This window comes from Hemitrygon akajei, chromosome 8, assembly GCF_048418815.1.
Source record: "Hemitrygon akajei chromosome 8, sHemAka1.3, whole genome shotgun sequence".
Classification (NCBI taxonomy): Eukaryota; Metazoa; Chordata; class Chondrichthyes; order Myliobatiformes; family Dasyatidae; genus Hemitrygon; species Hemitrygon akajei.
This window is the reverse complement of record NC_133131.1, coordinates 69875989-69893395: the sequence shown is the minus strand read 5'-3', so window position 1 is coordinate 69893395 and position 17407 is coordinate 69875989. Positions and strand designations below refer to the sequence as shown.

Here is a 17407-nt window from a genome sequence, read left to right as displayed (position 1 = left end):
CAAAAGGATGTTGAGAATTGCAGGGTGGAGTGCTGCATGGGGGGGTGGTGGTGGGAGAACATGTGGCAGAGAAGGAAGTACCAGGCAAGATCATTGATTTCAAACAATTGGTTTACTGATCATTACAGAATGTCCCTCTGGTGTTTCCCACTCCCTCTCCTATCCTTTTCCCCTTTTCCCAACCGCGATACCCTCTCTCTAACCCCTTCCATCGCGCAGTCCACAATAGAGACCCATATCAGAATCAAATTTATCATTACTCACATATAGACAATAGACAATAGGTGCAGAGGTAGACCATTCGGCCCTTCGAGCCTGCACCGCCATTTTGAGATCATGGCTGATCATCTACTAGCAATACCCGGTTCCTGCCTTGTCCCCATATCCCTTGATTCCCCTATCCATAAGATACCTATCTAGCTCCTTCTTGAAAGCATCCAGAGAATTCCAGACCCCCACAACCCTCTGGGAGAAGAAGTTTTTCCTTAACTCTGTCCTAAATGACCTACCCCTTATTCTCAAACCATGCCCTCTGGTACTGGACTCTCCCAGCATCTGGAACATATTTCCTGCCTCTATCTTGTCCAATCCCTTAATAATCTTATATGTTTCAATCAGATCCCCTCTCAATCTCCTTAATTCCAGCGTGTACAAGCCCAGTCTCTCTAACCTCTCTGCGTAAGACAGTCCAGACATCCCAGGAATTAACCTTGTGAATCTACGCTGCACTTTCTCTACAGCCAGGATGTCCTTCCTTAACCCTGGAGACCAAAACTATACACAATACTCCAGGTGTGGTCTCACCAGGGCTCTGTACAAATGCAAGAGGATTTCCTTGCTCTTGTACTCAATCCCCTTTGTAATAAAGGCCAACATTCCATTAGCCTTCTTCACTGCCTGCTGCACTTGCTCATTCACCTTCAGTGACTGATGAACAAGGACTCCTAGATCTCTTTGTATTTCTCCCTTACCTAACTCTACACCGTTCAGATAATAATCTGCCTTCCTGTTCTTACTCCCAAAGTGGATAACCTCACACTTATTCACATTAAATGTCATCTGCCAAGTATCTGCCCACTCACCCAGCCTATCCAAGTCACCCTGAATTCTCCTAACATCCTCATCACATGTCACACTGCCACCCAGCTTAGTATCATCAGCAAATTTGCTGTTATTCTCAATGCCTTCATCTAAATCGTTGACGTAAATTGTAAACAGCTGTGGTCCCAATACCAAGCCCTGTGGCACCCCACTAGTCACCACCTGCCATTCCGAGAAACACCCATTCACCGCTACCCTTTGCTTTCTATCTGCCAACCAGTTTTCTATCCATGTCAATGTCTTCCCCCCGATGCCCTGAGCTTTGATCTTACCCACCAATCTCCTATGTGGGACCTTATCAAATGCCTTTTGAAAATCGAGGTACACTACATCCACTGGATCTCCCCCGTCTAACTTCCTGGTTACATCCTCGAAAAACTCCAACAGATTAGTCAAGCATGATTTACCCTTGGTAAATCCATGCTGGCTCGGCCCAATCCTATCTGCTATCTAGATATGCCACTATTTCATCCTTAATAATGGACTCTAGCATCTTCCCCACCACCGATGTCAGGCTGACAGGTCGATAGTTCTCTGTTTTCTCCCTCCCTCCTTTCTTAAAAAGTGGGATAACATTAGCCATTCTCCAATCCTCAGGAACTGATCCTGAATCTAAGGAACATTGGAAAATGATTACCAATGCATCCGCAATTTCCAGGGCCACCTCCTTCAGTACCCTAGGATGCAGACCATCTGGACCTGGGGACTTGTCAGCCTTCAGTCCCATCAGTCTACTCATCACCGTTTCCTTCCGAATGTCAATCTGTTTCATTTCCTCTGTTACCCTATGTCCTTGGCCCATCCATACATCTGGCAGATTGCTTGTGTCTTCCTTAGTGAAAACAGATCTAAAGTACTCATTAAATTCTTCTGCCATTTCTCTGTTTCCCATAACAATTTCACCCAATTCATTCTTCAAGGGCCCAACATTGTTCTTAACTATCTTCTTTCTCTTCACATACCTAAAAAAGCTTTTGCTATCTTCCTTTATATTCCTGGCTAGCTTGCGTTCGTACCTCATTTTTTTCTCCCCATATTGTCTTTTTAGTTAAGTTCTGTTGTTCCTTAAAAACTTCCCAATCATCTGTCCTCCCACTCACCTTAGCTCTGTCATACTTCCTTTTTTTTTTAATGCTATGCAATCTCTGACTTCCTTTGTCAACCACTGTGGCCCCTTTCCCCCCTTTGAATCCTTCCTTCTCTGGGGGATGAACTGATTTTGCACCTTGTGCATTATTCCCAAGAATACCTGCCATTGCTGTTCCACTGTCTTTTCTGCTAGGCTATCCGTCCAGTCAACTTTGGCCAGCTGCTCCCTCATGGCTCCATAGTTTCCCCCGTTCAACTGCAACACTGACACCTCCGAGCTGCCCTTATCCTTCTCAAATTGCAGATAAAAACTTTAAAGTGGGCTGCTTTTTAAAGCCCGCGCTCGCCGCTGACGTCATCTGCACTTGCGCAGCTTTACCTTCCTCCTCAGGTATTCTCCAGGTAGGTCCGAGGGTCTCGGCCTACCTACAACATCTGATCCTCCGATCTCCAGTCGTCTGTCGATCACGAGCACTCCTTACTCCCGCTCCGCTGCCCACACCGACGCTCATGACACATATGTCATGAAATTTGTTCCTTTTTTTGCAGCAGTACAGTGAATTACATTAAATTACCACAGTACTGTGCAAAAGTCTTAGGTATCCTAGATATATATATCTCTTGGTCTTTTGCACAGTACTCTATACAGATCCAAACAACTTAAGATATAATCCTAGGAGATTTTAAATGGAATTTGTTCCAATTTTGTCTTTTTTTGTCTCCATTGTCCCAAGCAGACCACAAAGGATTTCACGCAACTGACCGAAAACCAGAAGGGCAAACATTTGGCAAAGTTGCTGAATATGGCAGGAAGGATTATAGTGGGAAATGAAACCTACCTCCTGCAGGAGGACCACATCATACTTCTCCTGACTCAATAACTGCACGATCATTTCGTAGCGTTCCCTGCAGAGCTTGCTGAGGTAGCGGATTCCCCTGCAACCACCAGAAAGGCACAGTGAGACCGAATTATGTACAGTATATAGCATATTACAATAGCTTTTGCATTGACAACTCTTATGTCAAAAACTGCTGAGCTCAACAATGTACGCTTCTGCAAAACATACAGGTAGGTTTTAAACCAGATGTGAGAAACCAAAAGGTCAATTAGAGGTGCTACTGTCAACATACCAAATCTCAAACTGGAGTGGGACTGGCCCCAGGAGTCCATTCCTTCACTTAGATCATACCCAGGGAAGATTATGTTTTATGGGTTATTGTGTTTTGGACATTTCTAAGATCCTTAAAGAGAAACTTAGATAGGAACATTTTTAAAACCCAATAATACCAAAGCTTGCCAATTTTGACTGCCCTTCATCAATTAATTCAAGTGCCCATCAGATTGCAGAAAATAGAGAAAATTACAATAAAACTATTATACCATTGAGCAACTCATTCCTGAGCCAGACTCTTCCAGTAATCATAGCCATCTCTATTCTGCTAAGGCTCAAAGATTAAAGATTAGCTTCAAGTATATTGAAACGTAGTGAAATGCATCGTTTTGCATCACATCAAATCCGTGAGAATTGTGCAAATGTTGCCGCACTTCTGGCACCATCATAGCATACCCAAAACTCACTAATCCTAACCGTACTTCTTTGGAATGTGGGAGAACACTGGAGCACTCAAAAGAAACTCATGCAGTCACAAGGAACAAACTCCTTACAGACAGCGGCAGCAATCGAACCCCAATCTTATCGCCAGCACTATAATTCAATGTGCTAATCATTATGCCACTGTGCTGCTTAGGTGAGAGAAGGTCCAGGAATTTGACCGGCTATTTGGTTAGGAACCTCATCTAACCATTTTCCTATCCAGCCAAAGGGTAGCATTCTCACCCAGGCTGATAGCTGACAAGGTAACCCTGCAAATATAGTGGATGGAACTGTGACCCTCCTCAACTGTTTGATGAAGTATTAACTGCCAGAAATCATAAAGTGTTGAATGCAAGTATCTTAATTAATAGAAAGCACTCTAACACAATTAAAGGTTATTAGCCTGTTAAGAATTTATTCCTTATTTTTCAATTGTTTATAACTATTTCTAACATTCAGATTTTTCCACATTACCATTGCAAAATTTATTCCCTTTATCAGAATCCCTCCATCACTCTTGCTTGTCCTACCTGCCTATTCTACATATGAGCGCCCACAGCCCTGATGTTCATTTTCTATGTTCCTTTGTTGGTTACGTGTTGTGTCATATGACATGGGCGATCATGGGACTCTCCATAACCATGAATGTTCTTGGCAAATTCTTCTATAGAAGCGGTTTGCCATTGCCTTCTTCTGGGCAGTGTTTTTACAAGATGGGTGGCCCCAGCCATTATCAATAGCCTTCAGAGATTGTCTGCCTGGTGTCAGTGGTCACATAACCAGAGCTTGTGATGTGCACCAGCTGCTCCCGTGGCTTCATGTGACCCTGCTCGGGGTGGGCGGGGGGGGCTAAATAGGTACTACCCCTTGCCCAAGGGTGACCTGCAGGCTAGCGGAGGGAAGGCGCACCTTACACCTCCTTTGGTACAGACTCATCTCCACTCCGCCACCCACATATTTTACAGATTGGTAAATTGGTTTATTATCATTATGTGTACTGAGGTACAGTGAAAAACTTCCAGTTACATGCCATTCATACAGATCATTTCATCTCATTAGTACATTGAGTTATAATAATGGAAACAATATCAGAATGCAAAATTAAGTGTTACAGTTCCTGAAAAAGCACAGAGCAGGCAGACAATGAGGTGCAGGGTGGTAAGAAGGTAGATTGTGAGGTTAAGAGTTCATCTTATCTTTCAATAGTGTTGCAACAGTAGGAGAGGATCTGTCCTTCAGCCTGGTAGGTGCTTTCAGGCTTTTGTATTTTCTGCCCACTGGGAGAGGGACAGGGCAGAATGTCAGGGGGAGGTGTGGTCTTCAATTACTGAGGGAGGGAGAGGCATAACCGGAGTCCATGGAGAAGAGGCTGGTTTCCATAGTGCACTGAGCTGTGTCCTCGACTGTCTGCAGTTCCTTGTGATCCAATGCAAAGAAGTCATACCAAGCCTTGATGCATCGCAACAGGATATTGTCTATGGTGCATCTGTAAAAACTGGTGTGGGTCAAAGGGGTGATGCCACTTTTCTTGAGAAAGTAGAGGTGCTGGTGAACTTTCTTGGCCATGGCATCTAAGTGGTTGGACCAGGATAGGCTACAGTGGTGTTCACTCTTTTGCACTTGAAGCTCTCAGCCTACCATCCTCAGCAACACTGATGTAAACAAGAATGAGCGTGCTGCTCCATTTCCTTAAGTCGATGAGCAGCTGATACTTGTTTTGCTGACACTGTGGGAAAGGCTGTTGTCATGACACCATGCCACTAAGCTTTCTATCTCTTTCCTGTACTGTGACTCATTTGAGATTGAACCCAATACCATGGCGTCATCTACAAACTTGCAGATGGAATTGAAGCAGAATCTGACCACGCAGTCATGAAAGCATAGGATGTGAAGTAGGATCCTCAGGACACAACCTGCGTCACACCAAAATTGCCAGAGGTGTTGCTGCTCATCCTTACTGACTGCGGTCTGTTGGTCACAAAGTCAAGGATTCAATTGCAAAGGGAGGTCTCTCACATACAGGAGTTTGCAGATGTGGTTGTTGGAATTATAGTATTGAAAGTGCAGCTGGAGTCAATAAGCAATAGTCTAACATAGATGTCCTTACTGTTGAGATGCTCCAGCATTGTGTTAGGATTAGGGAGACGGCATCTCCAGCAAATTAGCTGTTTGGACACAGAACTGGTTTGCACATAGAAGACAGAGAGTAGCAGTTGAAGGGACTTAAGTGAGCTGGAGGTCTCTATTTAGTGGTGTTCCGCAGGGATCTGTGCTGGGACCTCTGCTGTTTGAGATGCATATAAATGACCTGGATGAAAATGTAGATGGGTGGGTTAGTAAGTTTGCAGTTGATACCAAGATGGGTGCAGTTATGGATAGTGTAGGAGACTGGCAAAAAATACAGTGTGATATAGATCAGTTGTAGATATGGGCGAGGAATGGCAGATGGAGATTAACCCAGATAAATGTGAGGTGTTGTGCCTTGGTGGGGCAAATGCAGGGAATCAGTACATTTTTAAGGGCAAGACTCTTCATAGTGTTGCTGAGCAGAGAGATCTTGGCGTCCAAGTTCATAGCTCCATGAAAGTGGCTACTCAGGTTGATAAGGTGGTTAAGAAGACTTATGGAAATGCTTGCTTCTGTTGGTCAAGGCACTCAGTTCAAAAGTCATGAGGTTTTGTTGTAACTTTGGAAAACTCTGATTATGCCACATCTGGAGTATTGCATATAGTTCTGGTCACCCCACTTTGTAGGAAGGAGGTTGAGACTTTGAAGAGGGTGCAGAAGGGGTTTACCAGGATGTTCCTGGTTCAGAGGGCATGTGCTGTCACGAGAGGCTGGATAAACTTGGGCTGTCTTCTCTGGAGTGCTGGAGGCCGAGGGAAGATCTGACAGAGGTCTACAAGATTATGCGGGGCATAGATAGAGTGGACACAGTATCCGTTTCCCAGGGATGAAATGTCTAATACCAGATGGCATGTATTGAAGGTTAGAGGGGGTAGGTTCAAGGGGGATATGAGGGATACGTTTTATTACTCAGAGAGTCGTGGATGTGTTGCCTGGTATTGTTGTAGAGGCAAATGCAATAGAGGCTTTTATGAGACGCTTGGACAGGCACATTGATGCAAGGAGGATGGAGGGATAGGGACATGGTGTAGGTAGGAGGAATTAGTGCTTGGGTGTTTTTGATTTGCTGTTTAGCTGGTTCACTGTGGGCCTAATCGCCGGTTCCTGTGTTCTACCTACGGTGGACCTGTTTCAGTAGTAGGTGAATTGTAGTGGGTTGAGGTTGGCTGGGAGGCTGGAGTTAATGTGTGCCTTGACTAGCCTCTCAAAACTCTTCATGATGGTGGGTATCAGAGCCCACTGGGGTTTTACTCGGGTACCAGGATGATAATGGTGTTCCTCTAGCAGGCCAGAATCTCAGATTGAAGTAGGAAGTGTTTAAAAGTATCTGCATATCCTCCCCCAACTGATCTGAGCAGGATCTAAGGACATTGCTAGATGTTTAGATCGTTGTTCACTTGCTTGCAATCTCACTCTATCCTTTATGCACTCAGTTACAGTTACAGAATACCCTACGATTCTTGGTACACTTTGTCCTCCAGCGACCACCTGTAGCAACTAACTACAAAGAAATCAAGAAAACTCAGTGTTACACAAGCACAGCGGTTAGCGGAACCAGGTTCAGTTTTGCCGCTGTCTGTAAGGAGTGTTTCTACGTCCTTCCCGTGACTATGTGTGTTTCCTCCAAGTGCTCCTAACCTCCCACATCCCAAAGTCCCAAGGTTGGTAGGGTAATTGGTCACATGAGTGTAATTGGGTGGTGCAGGCTTGTTGGGCCAGAAAGGCCTGTTAACCTCTACATAAATAAAAGAGGTGTTGACAAGGATGAGCAGGAGGTGGTAATAGGAACAGAACACTCCAGGCTGAGGAGTCTGCAGATTGAAACTACGACTGGCTGTTCTTAGACAGCATTCAGAAAGGCGAGGTACAAAGTATTCAAGCATCCTTCCTGATCCCCCTCATTGAATTCCATTAGCAAGTTCTGCTAAGCGGAGAGTCCTTCTTAACTTTTTATAAGGCAGCTCTTCTGACAAATGCAGGACGCTACCACAAAGAGCTCACATCACACGGTGGTGAATCTATGGAATTTGTTGCCACGGGCGGCAGTGGAGGCCGGGTCTTTGGGTGTATTTAAGGCAGAGATTGATAGGTATCTGAGTAGTCAGGGCATAAAGGTTATGGTGAGAAGGCAGGGGAATGGGACTAAAGGGGAAATTGGATCAGCTCATGATGAAATGGTGGAGCAGACTCGATGGGCCGAATGGCCGACTTCTGCTCCATTGTCTTATGGCTTTTTCTGAAGATTTACCTAAAAGCCCAACTGCAAATTTATTTTCAAAAAGTCGACTGGTAATCACAGCTTTAGAGTGTGAACTTTCAGAACATAGAACAGTACAGCATAATACAGGACCTTTTGTCCACAGCATTGAGCCCATCCTTAACTACTCCAAGATCAAGCTAAAGCTTCCCTCCCACATAGCCCTGCAGTTTTCTTTCATTCATGTGCTTAAGAGTGTGTTAAATGTCACAAATATACCTGCCTCTATAATGTCCCATGCACCCAAAACTCTGTGGGGAAGAAAACCTACCTCAGACATCTCTCTATTTTTCACCAAACACCTTAAAGTTATGCCGCGTTGTATTAGCCATTTCTGCCCTGGGAAAAAGTCTCTAGCTGTCCACTCTGTCTATGCCTCTCATCATCTTGTACACCTCTATCAAGTCATCTTTCATATTCTTTTGCTCAAAGAGAAAAGCCCCAGCTTGTAAGACATGGTCTCTAATCCATGCAGCATCCTGGTAAATCTCCTCTGCACCCTCTAAAGCTTCCACAGACTTCCAGGAAACCAGATCTCAACACACTACTCTGTGTGGTCTAACTAGTTTTATAAGGCTACAATATTACCTCATGGCTCTTACACTCAAACCCCTGAATAATGAAGGTCAACACACCAGACACCTTCTTAACTTCCTTATCAACTTGCATTGCAACTTTGGATTATCTATGGATGTGTTCCCCAGTCTGATCTATAGGTCCCCTTTTGGGGATTGGTGCAGTGTATAACAGGGAAAATTAAGCAAGAAATCAGCCTACAGTCCAATTCAGGACTATCAATCTTCTGTACAAACTAGTTTCCAGTCAATGACAAAGGTGATGGAAAAGTCAGTCTATAAAAACCAATCTTCCAACTGGATAGCACGAACATCGATATCTCAAACTTCCAGTAATGCCTCCCCCACCCCCTTCTTTCTTTCTTCCATGGCCTTCTGTCTCTTTCACTTATCAACTTCTACCTCGTTGCTTCATCCCTCCCTCTCCAAGTTCCACCTTTCGCCTGTTGTTTCTCTCTCCCCTCCCCCACCTTTCAAATTTACTCCTCAGCCTTTTTTCTCCGTCCTGCTGAAGGGTTTCGGTCCAAAATGTTGACTGTTCTTTTTTCCACAGATGCTGCCTGGCCTGCTGAGTCCCTCCAGCATTCTATAAAAACCACACTGTGTAGGATCAAGTAACACTGCAAATTTTCCTGTAATTCAATAGTACTAGAAACGCAGTTGGTCCCTACTCTGTACATAGAATGCGCAACTACTCATGGAAGCTAAGTGGCAAAGATGTCACCTTTCCCACCTTTCGCAACATGGTTTCATGACTGAATTAAAGATAAATGTTACATCTCTCCCAATCATCAACTCAGCAGCAATTTAAGATTATATATGTGCACGTCCTCCATTCTCTTTTCAAACTGCTGTGAAACAGTTTTCTGTTGGACAACTCAACCAGGGACTAGGTTAAACAGAAGAATCTTCCAAAATATTCAATGGTCATTAGTAAATCCTCCAAGGAGGAACGTCTTTATGCAGAGCGTCTCTCACACACGGAACCTGCTCTTTACCCGAAGGAGCAATGAACTGAATTGCACACTCATTGATATAGGGACAGCTTCTTCCCTTCTGCCATCAGATTCTAATGTGCCATGACTCTCTGAACACTACTCTTCTCTTGCACTATTTTTATTGTATAATTTTTTGTTTTTTTTTAATGTCTTTGCACAGTACAGCTTCCACCAAACAAGTTCCACAACATACATGTCGGTGATAATAAAGCTCATTGCCATTCTGAGATGCATTATGGGGAACTACATAACAGAAGATAGGAATAAAAGGTATTTTAAAGAGGTGATGTGAGGCGAGGCAGGAGGTAGTCGAGATGGAGCAGAAGCAAATTTGGGAAAGAACGTCTACACTTCTTAAACAGGAGAAAATCTGCAGATGCTGGAAATCTGAGCAACACACAAAACGTCGACTGTACTTTTTTTCCCATAGATGCTGCCTGGCTTGCTGAGTTCTTCCAGCATTTTGTGTGTGCCTACACTTGTCACTGCCTCAGAAAAGCAGCCACCTCTCTACTCTGGACATTCTCTCTTCTCCCCACTTCCACTGTGGAGTAGATACAAAAGCTTGAAAGCACACAACAGCAGGCTCAATGACAGTTTCATTTGACTCCTGAAGATTAATGACGAACTCCTGACCTCACAATCTACTTATTTGTGCTCTTGCACCTTATAGTCAGTCTGCACAGCATTCCTCTGGATTGGTTGCACTATATTCTGCTCTCTATTACTGCTATTCCCTTGTCCCTCCTCAACGTACTGATGTTTTGAAATAATCTATATGCAAATTTTTTTTTTACCATATCTCAGTACATGTGACAATAGTAAACCACTTCCAAATCCATACCGTGCTAGGAGTGGGGTGACACTGTAGAATAGCAGTTAATGCAATGCTTTACGATGCCAGTGATCAGCAATCAGGTTTCAATTCCCACCACTGTTCGCAAGGCGTTTGTCCTTCTGTCGTGACTGCATGGGATTCCTCCGGGGTCTCTGGTTTCCTCCACATTCCAATGATGTACAGCTAAGTCGTGAGCACGCTATGTTGGTGCCAGAAGCTGCCCCCAGCGCATATACGGACTGTGTAGGTCATTGACGCAAACAACACATTTCACTGTACATTTCAAAGTTTGTGTCAAATAAAGCTGATCTTTTATCTTTGTAGATTCTGTGCAATTTGAGATTAAAGCAAGGTACCACCAGTGATGTACTTTGAATAGTAACTGCACACAAAACTCATCAAATGGTTTTGAATGGAAGCAGTACAGTAACGGATTACAGCATGGTGTTCAAACTTTTCGCCCCATCCCCCAAAACTACAAGTGGACTTGCAAAGTTTGTGCTGCTGTGTTTGTTGGGAATGTTTCATATAATTGGACATTTCTCGGGATGCGAGTGTCACTGGGAAGGTCAGCATTTCTTCTCCATCATTTGAGAAGGTGGTCAGGAACTGCTGTGTTGAATCAGTGGTGAACAAACTCCCACATTGCAGCTGATTGGGAGTTCTGGGGCAATGAAGGTACAGTACAATGATATCTTTCCAGGTCAGGGGGCTGGACAACTTCAGAGGGAAACTGGATGTGATACAGTTCCTTTATGGCTTTACCCTCATCCTTGTCCTTGTTGCTTGCCACTTTGGGGTGGGGTTGGACAATGCTGTTGGAGTGATCTAATCAAGTGAAAGTGATGTTGACACACACTATAATAAAACAGCAACTCACAGAACTACAGTATAGAAATAATAATTTTCCCTACTGTGATTGTGCTGGTGCTTTGAAAGTTGTCCAACTGATCTCAATTCTCCCCAAACTTTTTCTTTCTTTTTTTCCACATACTTTTCAAAATTTTTACGTACAAGAACATAATAAATACTCTCTCAAAGCCACTGCTGCATTGCTTTCAAATAGAAATTGAAAATGTTGAAGATCAGCAGCATCTGTGCAGAGGAACAGTGTTTTCCTTCATATCAGAACTCTTTCAGTAGGTTCTGATGAAAGGTCACCGAACTGAGGTGGTAGTCCTGATTCTTTCTCCATAGATGCCGCCAAATTTGCTGAGTATTTCCAGCACTTTTAAAAAATTCATAATCTTTTGCTTTTATGATATTGATCTTGCTTTCACCCTCCTTGCAATCAATGCAATTCAGATCCTAATAACCTACTCTTTATCTTTCTTTTGGCCTTTTGCCGATTATCTGAAACATTTTAGAAGTTCCCTTTTTTACATGCAAAACTGTACAGGAAGATGCAAGAGGAGGCCATGGACCAAAATGTTGTAACTGTACAAGATGTTTCAGATTTTAGCATTGAAATAGCGAGCTATTGGTGGGGAGTGGGGAGAGTGGAAGGGGGAGAGGGAGGAGGGAGAGAGAGAGAGAGAGAGAAAGACACCCATTTGTGGTGAACACTGCTTTTCTGATGGACTTGCAGATCACTGTCTCTCTTTGGGGATTTGCTGTTGCTTGCATGGTGGGTGGTGGGGGTGCTGGTGCTTTCTGCTGGAATAAGTGAGGAGGGGGTAGGGTTAATACTTTTGCTGCTGCTTGTGCACGGGAGGGTGAGGGGGCTGCACATTCTTATGTTTTTTATGTCATTCTTTGGGAAGTTCTTCTGTTTCGTGGATGTTTGCAGAGATTAAGAATTCCAGGTTGTTTATTGTATATATTCTCTGATATTAAATGGAACCACTGAAGATGCACGAGGTGAGTACACAAGAGGAGACCATGGACTGACATGTCGAATGGGATTAAAACGTTTATTAACTTCCTTTTTTAATATGCGAAACTATACAGGAAGATGCAAGGGGTAAATACATTGAGCAGAAGACTGATGCAGGAGACAGAAATGGTCACAGTATTTTAAAGTGACCGTGGTGTGCTTTGAACAGTTTTGGTGAGTATTGTAAACAGCTGTAAAACACTGTGACTCACCAGCAATTGAGAGTGAACACTCTGAACCTTGCAGACTCCGACATGGTATCAGGTTAACAAGGATAAACTTCACAGACACTATAAAAAAAAACAAGAAGATGTTTGCACTTCTGAAGCATATGTAATCTGTTTATCTGACACAGCATGCAAGATGGAACAAATCTCTGGCTTCACAGCTCACAGTAATACTCACCTGGATCTCTTCCCCTTCCCTCCATTTAAAATGCACTTTGAAAATGCGATCAAATTTTATTTATTTTTAAAATTAAGTACATTCACCCTGATTATCTTTCAATACCACAGCCTCACTTTCACCTTTCTAATATTTTCCTAATTCTGATTGCCTCAGAAGTGGATTTGTCCTTTTTCAGTGTGTTCAGAGCTGCATGTAGCATCAGCACCACATCATCCTCAACACCCAAATACACGTGTGTCACAGCTTAATGCGGCTTCCAACCAAAAAATAAAATTAAATCGTGGCCTTGTAAGCCCAAGCGTAAACACTGCGATCATCACAGCGGCCACATGCGATCAACAAAGAGTCAGCCTCCAGAACAGCACGTTTATTAAGAGGACAAGGAGCTGGGGAGCCATGAAGAACCCCAGAGATCTCAGACTGTGATCCTAGAATGTTAATGAATGAGGCAGATTCCATAGAGAAAACACACATACAGTGGAGAGACGCTGGAGAAGATATAATCACCAGACCTGTCAAGGTGACTTCTACACAGCATCATCAGTACAGTATTGGCTTTAATGCTGACACAGCCACATACGGTGCAGCTCCTAGCTCTGCACTGCATAAAGGCTAGTCGATCACTGGCTCAGTCTCTCTTATAGATGGCTGTCCTTCCAAAGGCATTGAAAAGGGTGTCATGAAACCCAATTTCTAGGCAACTGCCATTCCAAACATCATGGAATGATTATATGTCCCTGTCAATCCTCAAGTTTGCAAGTCAGAATCTGCCTGTTATTAGCAACAGGCACTGTTTCTTACTTCTGTACAGTGTCAATCATCTAAAGGACTGCCTGAGAAAGGGAGGGAGAAGAGTAAAGGATGACCCAAGGGTACTCTGGCTGTAGGGAAATCCCCAATTACAGTGAAAATGGTTTCACAGCACTGTATTAATGTTGTTCATCACCAGAGCACACTCCCCACGTGTAACATTCTTTCCACACCCAAACAGCCGTTCAGCTGAAGGGTCTCAACCAGAGACATTGGCTGTTCATTTCCCTCCACAGATGATGCCTGATCTGCTACGTTTTTCCAGCATCTTGCTTGTCACTCCGAAATTCCTTTACCCATTTCATGTACGATCTGTTGGATACTTCTTACCTTTTAACTAAGTCTTTATGCATAACCCTACTTGCCTTCAACAAATCATCTTAAATACTTCTTACATCAAAACTTATACCTATTTAATATAAAATCATAATGATGGTTTCTTTAAGACTCTGGTTTTAAGAATGCAACCCCTTCCCCCTTTTGTCAGTTAAAGCACAAGATCTTGGAAGTTATGGTTCTTTATCAAGCAAATGCAATCCTCACATTCTACAAGTATCCAGTTACTACAAATGGCCTGCCGGATACCTTTCACACACCATTACTTTGTATTTTTCTCTTTAAACTTGGGCCCGCTGGAAAGCAGCCCGAGATTGCATTCGCATCAAGTTTCTGTTCTGACGAAAAAAAAACATCCTCTCAAAAGCTTTAATCTTCAACAATACTGAGAAAGGTTTTGAGAACATGATGACCAAGGACAGGCTTTCCCCTCCCCAGAATACAATGTAAACCAATTGTTCCCATTCTGCTCTTGGTTAAAGATACGGAATGGTAACGAGAAAGTAGACACCCCCCCGCCCCACCCCTGTTGGTCAGGACTGACCGTGTATATTGTAACCCAACTGTCTACATGATAAGCAAGCCTGTGCATAAGTCAGGGCAGGATGATATGGAGAGCAAACTGCTGCCCCTTCAGTGGGCCCTCTCTCTCTACACGGCTGATGAATCCAAAGGAACGGCAGAGACCGATACAGTTTGGCACCAGCGGTGTCGCAGGAGTTGCCAGTCAGCACCGAACTCAGTATTGCCCTGGCTTAGGGACTCCAGCTCCAGACCTTTCTCTCAGGATTTACTCCCGAAACCTTTCCCCTGAGTGGGTCCAGCAGACAGCCAATGGAGGATTGCGATCAGACTTTTCCCTCTCCTAGATGAGTTACCAACCACGGCTGACAAGCCCCATCTGCCCGGAGTGACTGGTTTTAAGGCACCAGTAACCTGCCTTTGCCCCCTTGTCAGTAGAAACTGTTCCACTGGGCTTAATAGCTGAGCCACACGTGAAGGCCAGGAGCTGGACCTGGTTGTCTGAGGTTATTTGAGACGTGCGCCATTGGGAGCATTTAATAGGTCGTCAGAGCTCATTCCCACTACCTCCCCCGCTATGACAACTGTAAGGAACCACATGAAAGCAAAGAAACATTCTCACAGTGTATTACATGATTTGATATGTCAGTGAGTTCATATCAGAAAAGACCTGCTATTACATCAGTAATCACAAAGCCAGCTGGGTATTTTTGAAGTGCAGGACTGTGCTGAGCTGTAGTAAAAATTTCTGGACTGTCATTTGCAATCCGTTATTGATATAGGTGGAGGAGCAAGTATTAGTTGAAGATGCCAGGAGAACTTCTGAACTTTTCTTCAAATACTGCTACAGGATCTATATTTGAAAAGTACATGGGCACCAATTTAAAAAAAAAAGAGGAATTTATAATGAAGTGATGTTAGAACGATTTTTAGATCTAAGAATCTTTCATTGAAATAATACCTTTCATCTCCCCTAGGACACCAAGACACTGAAGATCCGCTATTTGAAATGTGCTGACTGTTCTAAGAAGCGGGAGGCATTATTATTAATTTAGGCACAGCATAAATCTTGGCCAAGGGATAAATATTTCAACCCAGCTTTTTTTGAAATAATACCTCAAGGTCTCGTTGATCCGAACAATATGAAAAAAGGCCATTTGCTTAACGTCTCATTTGTAAACCCTCCCTGCTGAGGGTGCAGCAGTTTCCCAGTCCCGCACTCGTGTCATCCAGTCTGGTGTAGGTTTTGAACCTATAACACGCTCACTCAGAGGCGACTTTTACTAATGAACTGAGCTTGACATTTCTGATTATTATTTCTTTTGAAGGATCTAAAACCTAAATCTCACACGCCGATTTGGACACAAACCCTGAAATGTTATTTGACTGGGAAATGCATCATAATCCATCACAGCAATTGATAATCACATTCAAACTGACGAAATAGGATCCTGGCTGACCTCCCCTTACTTATCCACAGACATAAATGACAACTGTAGCACTCAAGACAGTGGTTCTGGCAGGAACTAGTTAGCACAGACTTTGAACAAAACCTCTGGCATCAGGTTTTAATGACTTGACAAAGCACAAAGCTACAAAGTTCCTCTATGGCCAAACCTTGAAATGTGGCTAGGCAACCGCACAAGGCAATATGTTCGGCAGCATTAAAACCGCCGATTCAAAGGTCAGTTATTGCAAAATGGCAAAGACAAGTAAAGCAACAGCAGCTAAGGATAAGAATAAAGCATAAAACAGTCCTTCGTTGTAAGAATACCAGTATTAAAACACTTGCTGTTATTTTTCCATACACTGATATGAGGATGCAGCATCGCCAGTCATTGCGCACAAAATCGTTGCACGTACTGTATAGCATTTTCTCTCTCTCTCTCTCTCTCTCTCTCTCATGCGGCAACATCACCTCCCCATAGACCTCTCGTTGAAAATCACGCTCGCAAGGGGGCACCGGAAACGGGGGGGGGGGGGTAATGGAAACTTTGACAGCTACGCATAGGGAAATAATGCTAATACTGAGAGCGACGCGTTGGAAAAAGATGCAAAAATGTGGCAGCGATGCATTTAAGAAAAAAAATCAGCCACCCCAATCACTGAGGTTCAGGGTGGGGGAGAAGAGCTACACCGTTTGCAAGGCAGCAGTCAGTAGGTAGTTTTGACCGTAGAGCGGTCCCTTTGCACTGCATCAGATCAGATGCGCGAGTCGAGCTGAGGTGTCCGGGTCTCCGAGCATCGCTCAACACAACCCAACAGGCAGAGCAGGGAGCAGCTCACCACCACGCCCGCTGCCCACAGCCACTGCCCGAGGACCGCCTCATGCCCTCTCGTATCCTTTCCCGGCCCCTCGCGGGCATCGGAGGCAAACCCACGACCCACGAGTCCCCCTCTCCCAGCCAGCCGGACCGCAGTTCAGTACTGACCGTGCGCTGCTCGGAGCGAACCGTCCCGCCGGGGCCGCAGCTGATTCTCACCACTAGCGGCACCGCAGCTTCCGGTCTGCGCGCTGCGCCCCCTGGGTACTGTAGTTCTACCACGCAGCCTCAACGCCCACAAAACGCTGGAGGAACTCGGCAGGTCAGTCAGCATCGACGGAAAGGTATAAAGAAACGATGTTTCGGGCCGAAACCCTGCACTTGTACCCCACCAAAGGATGCAGCATCCCAGCGGTCATCCAGAGGACCTTCCGCCCTGGCGTTTGGCGGTTAATGTTGTTTGACTTGGACTAGATAGGAGGGCCTGAACTAGATAGGAGGCCTGAACTACAAGTCCCGAGATGCTCTGCGCTACCGCGGGTTTGATGGTTGTGTTGCCCTGGTTACAAGGGTCCAGCCTGGAGCCTGGGAGCAAGTTCGATGCTTTTGCT

General features: G+C 44.4%; 1 protein-coding gene across 4 annotated transcripts in view; it reads right to left on the bottom strand.

Moving 5' to 3' along the window:
• The window catches only part of LOC140731964 (sphingomyelin phosphodiesterase 2-like), a 67592-nt gene extending 50551 nt beyond the window's left edge, over window positions 1–17041 (bottom strand). Inside the window, exons 1-3 of one of the 4 annotated variants that reach the window (XM_073053990.1) lie at window positions 16965–17041; window positions 12669–12746; window positions 3030–3126 (exon numbers count right to left, since the gene is read on the bottom strand). In XM_073053990.1, the coding sequence (XP_072910091.1) occupies window positions 3030–3126; window positions 12669–12712 (141 nt within the window). In that variant the 5' untranslated portion in view covers window positions 12713–12746; window positions 16965–17041. Of the gene's footprint in view, window positions 1–3029; window positions 3127–12668; window positions 12747–16340; window positions 16361–16395; window positions 16415–16818; window positions 16940–16964 lie in introns of those variants that run through there. The other 3 variants (XM_073053991.1, XM_073053993.1, XM_073053992.1) reach the window with 3 other exon arrangements.
• Window positions 17042–17407: the final 366 nt, after the last annotated feature.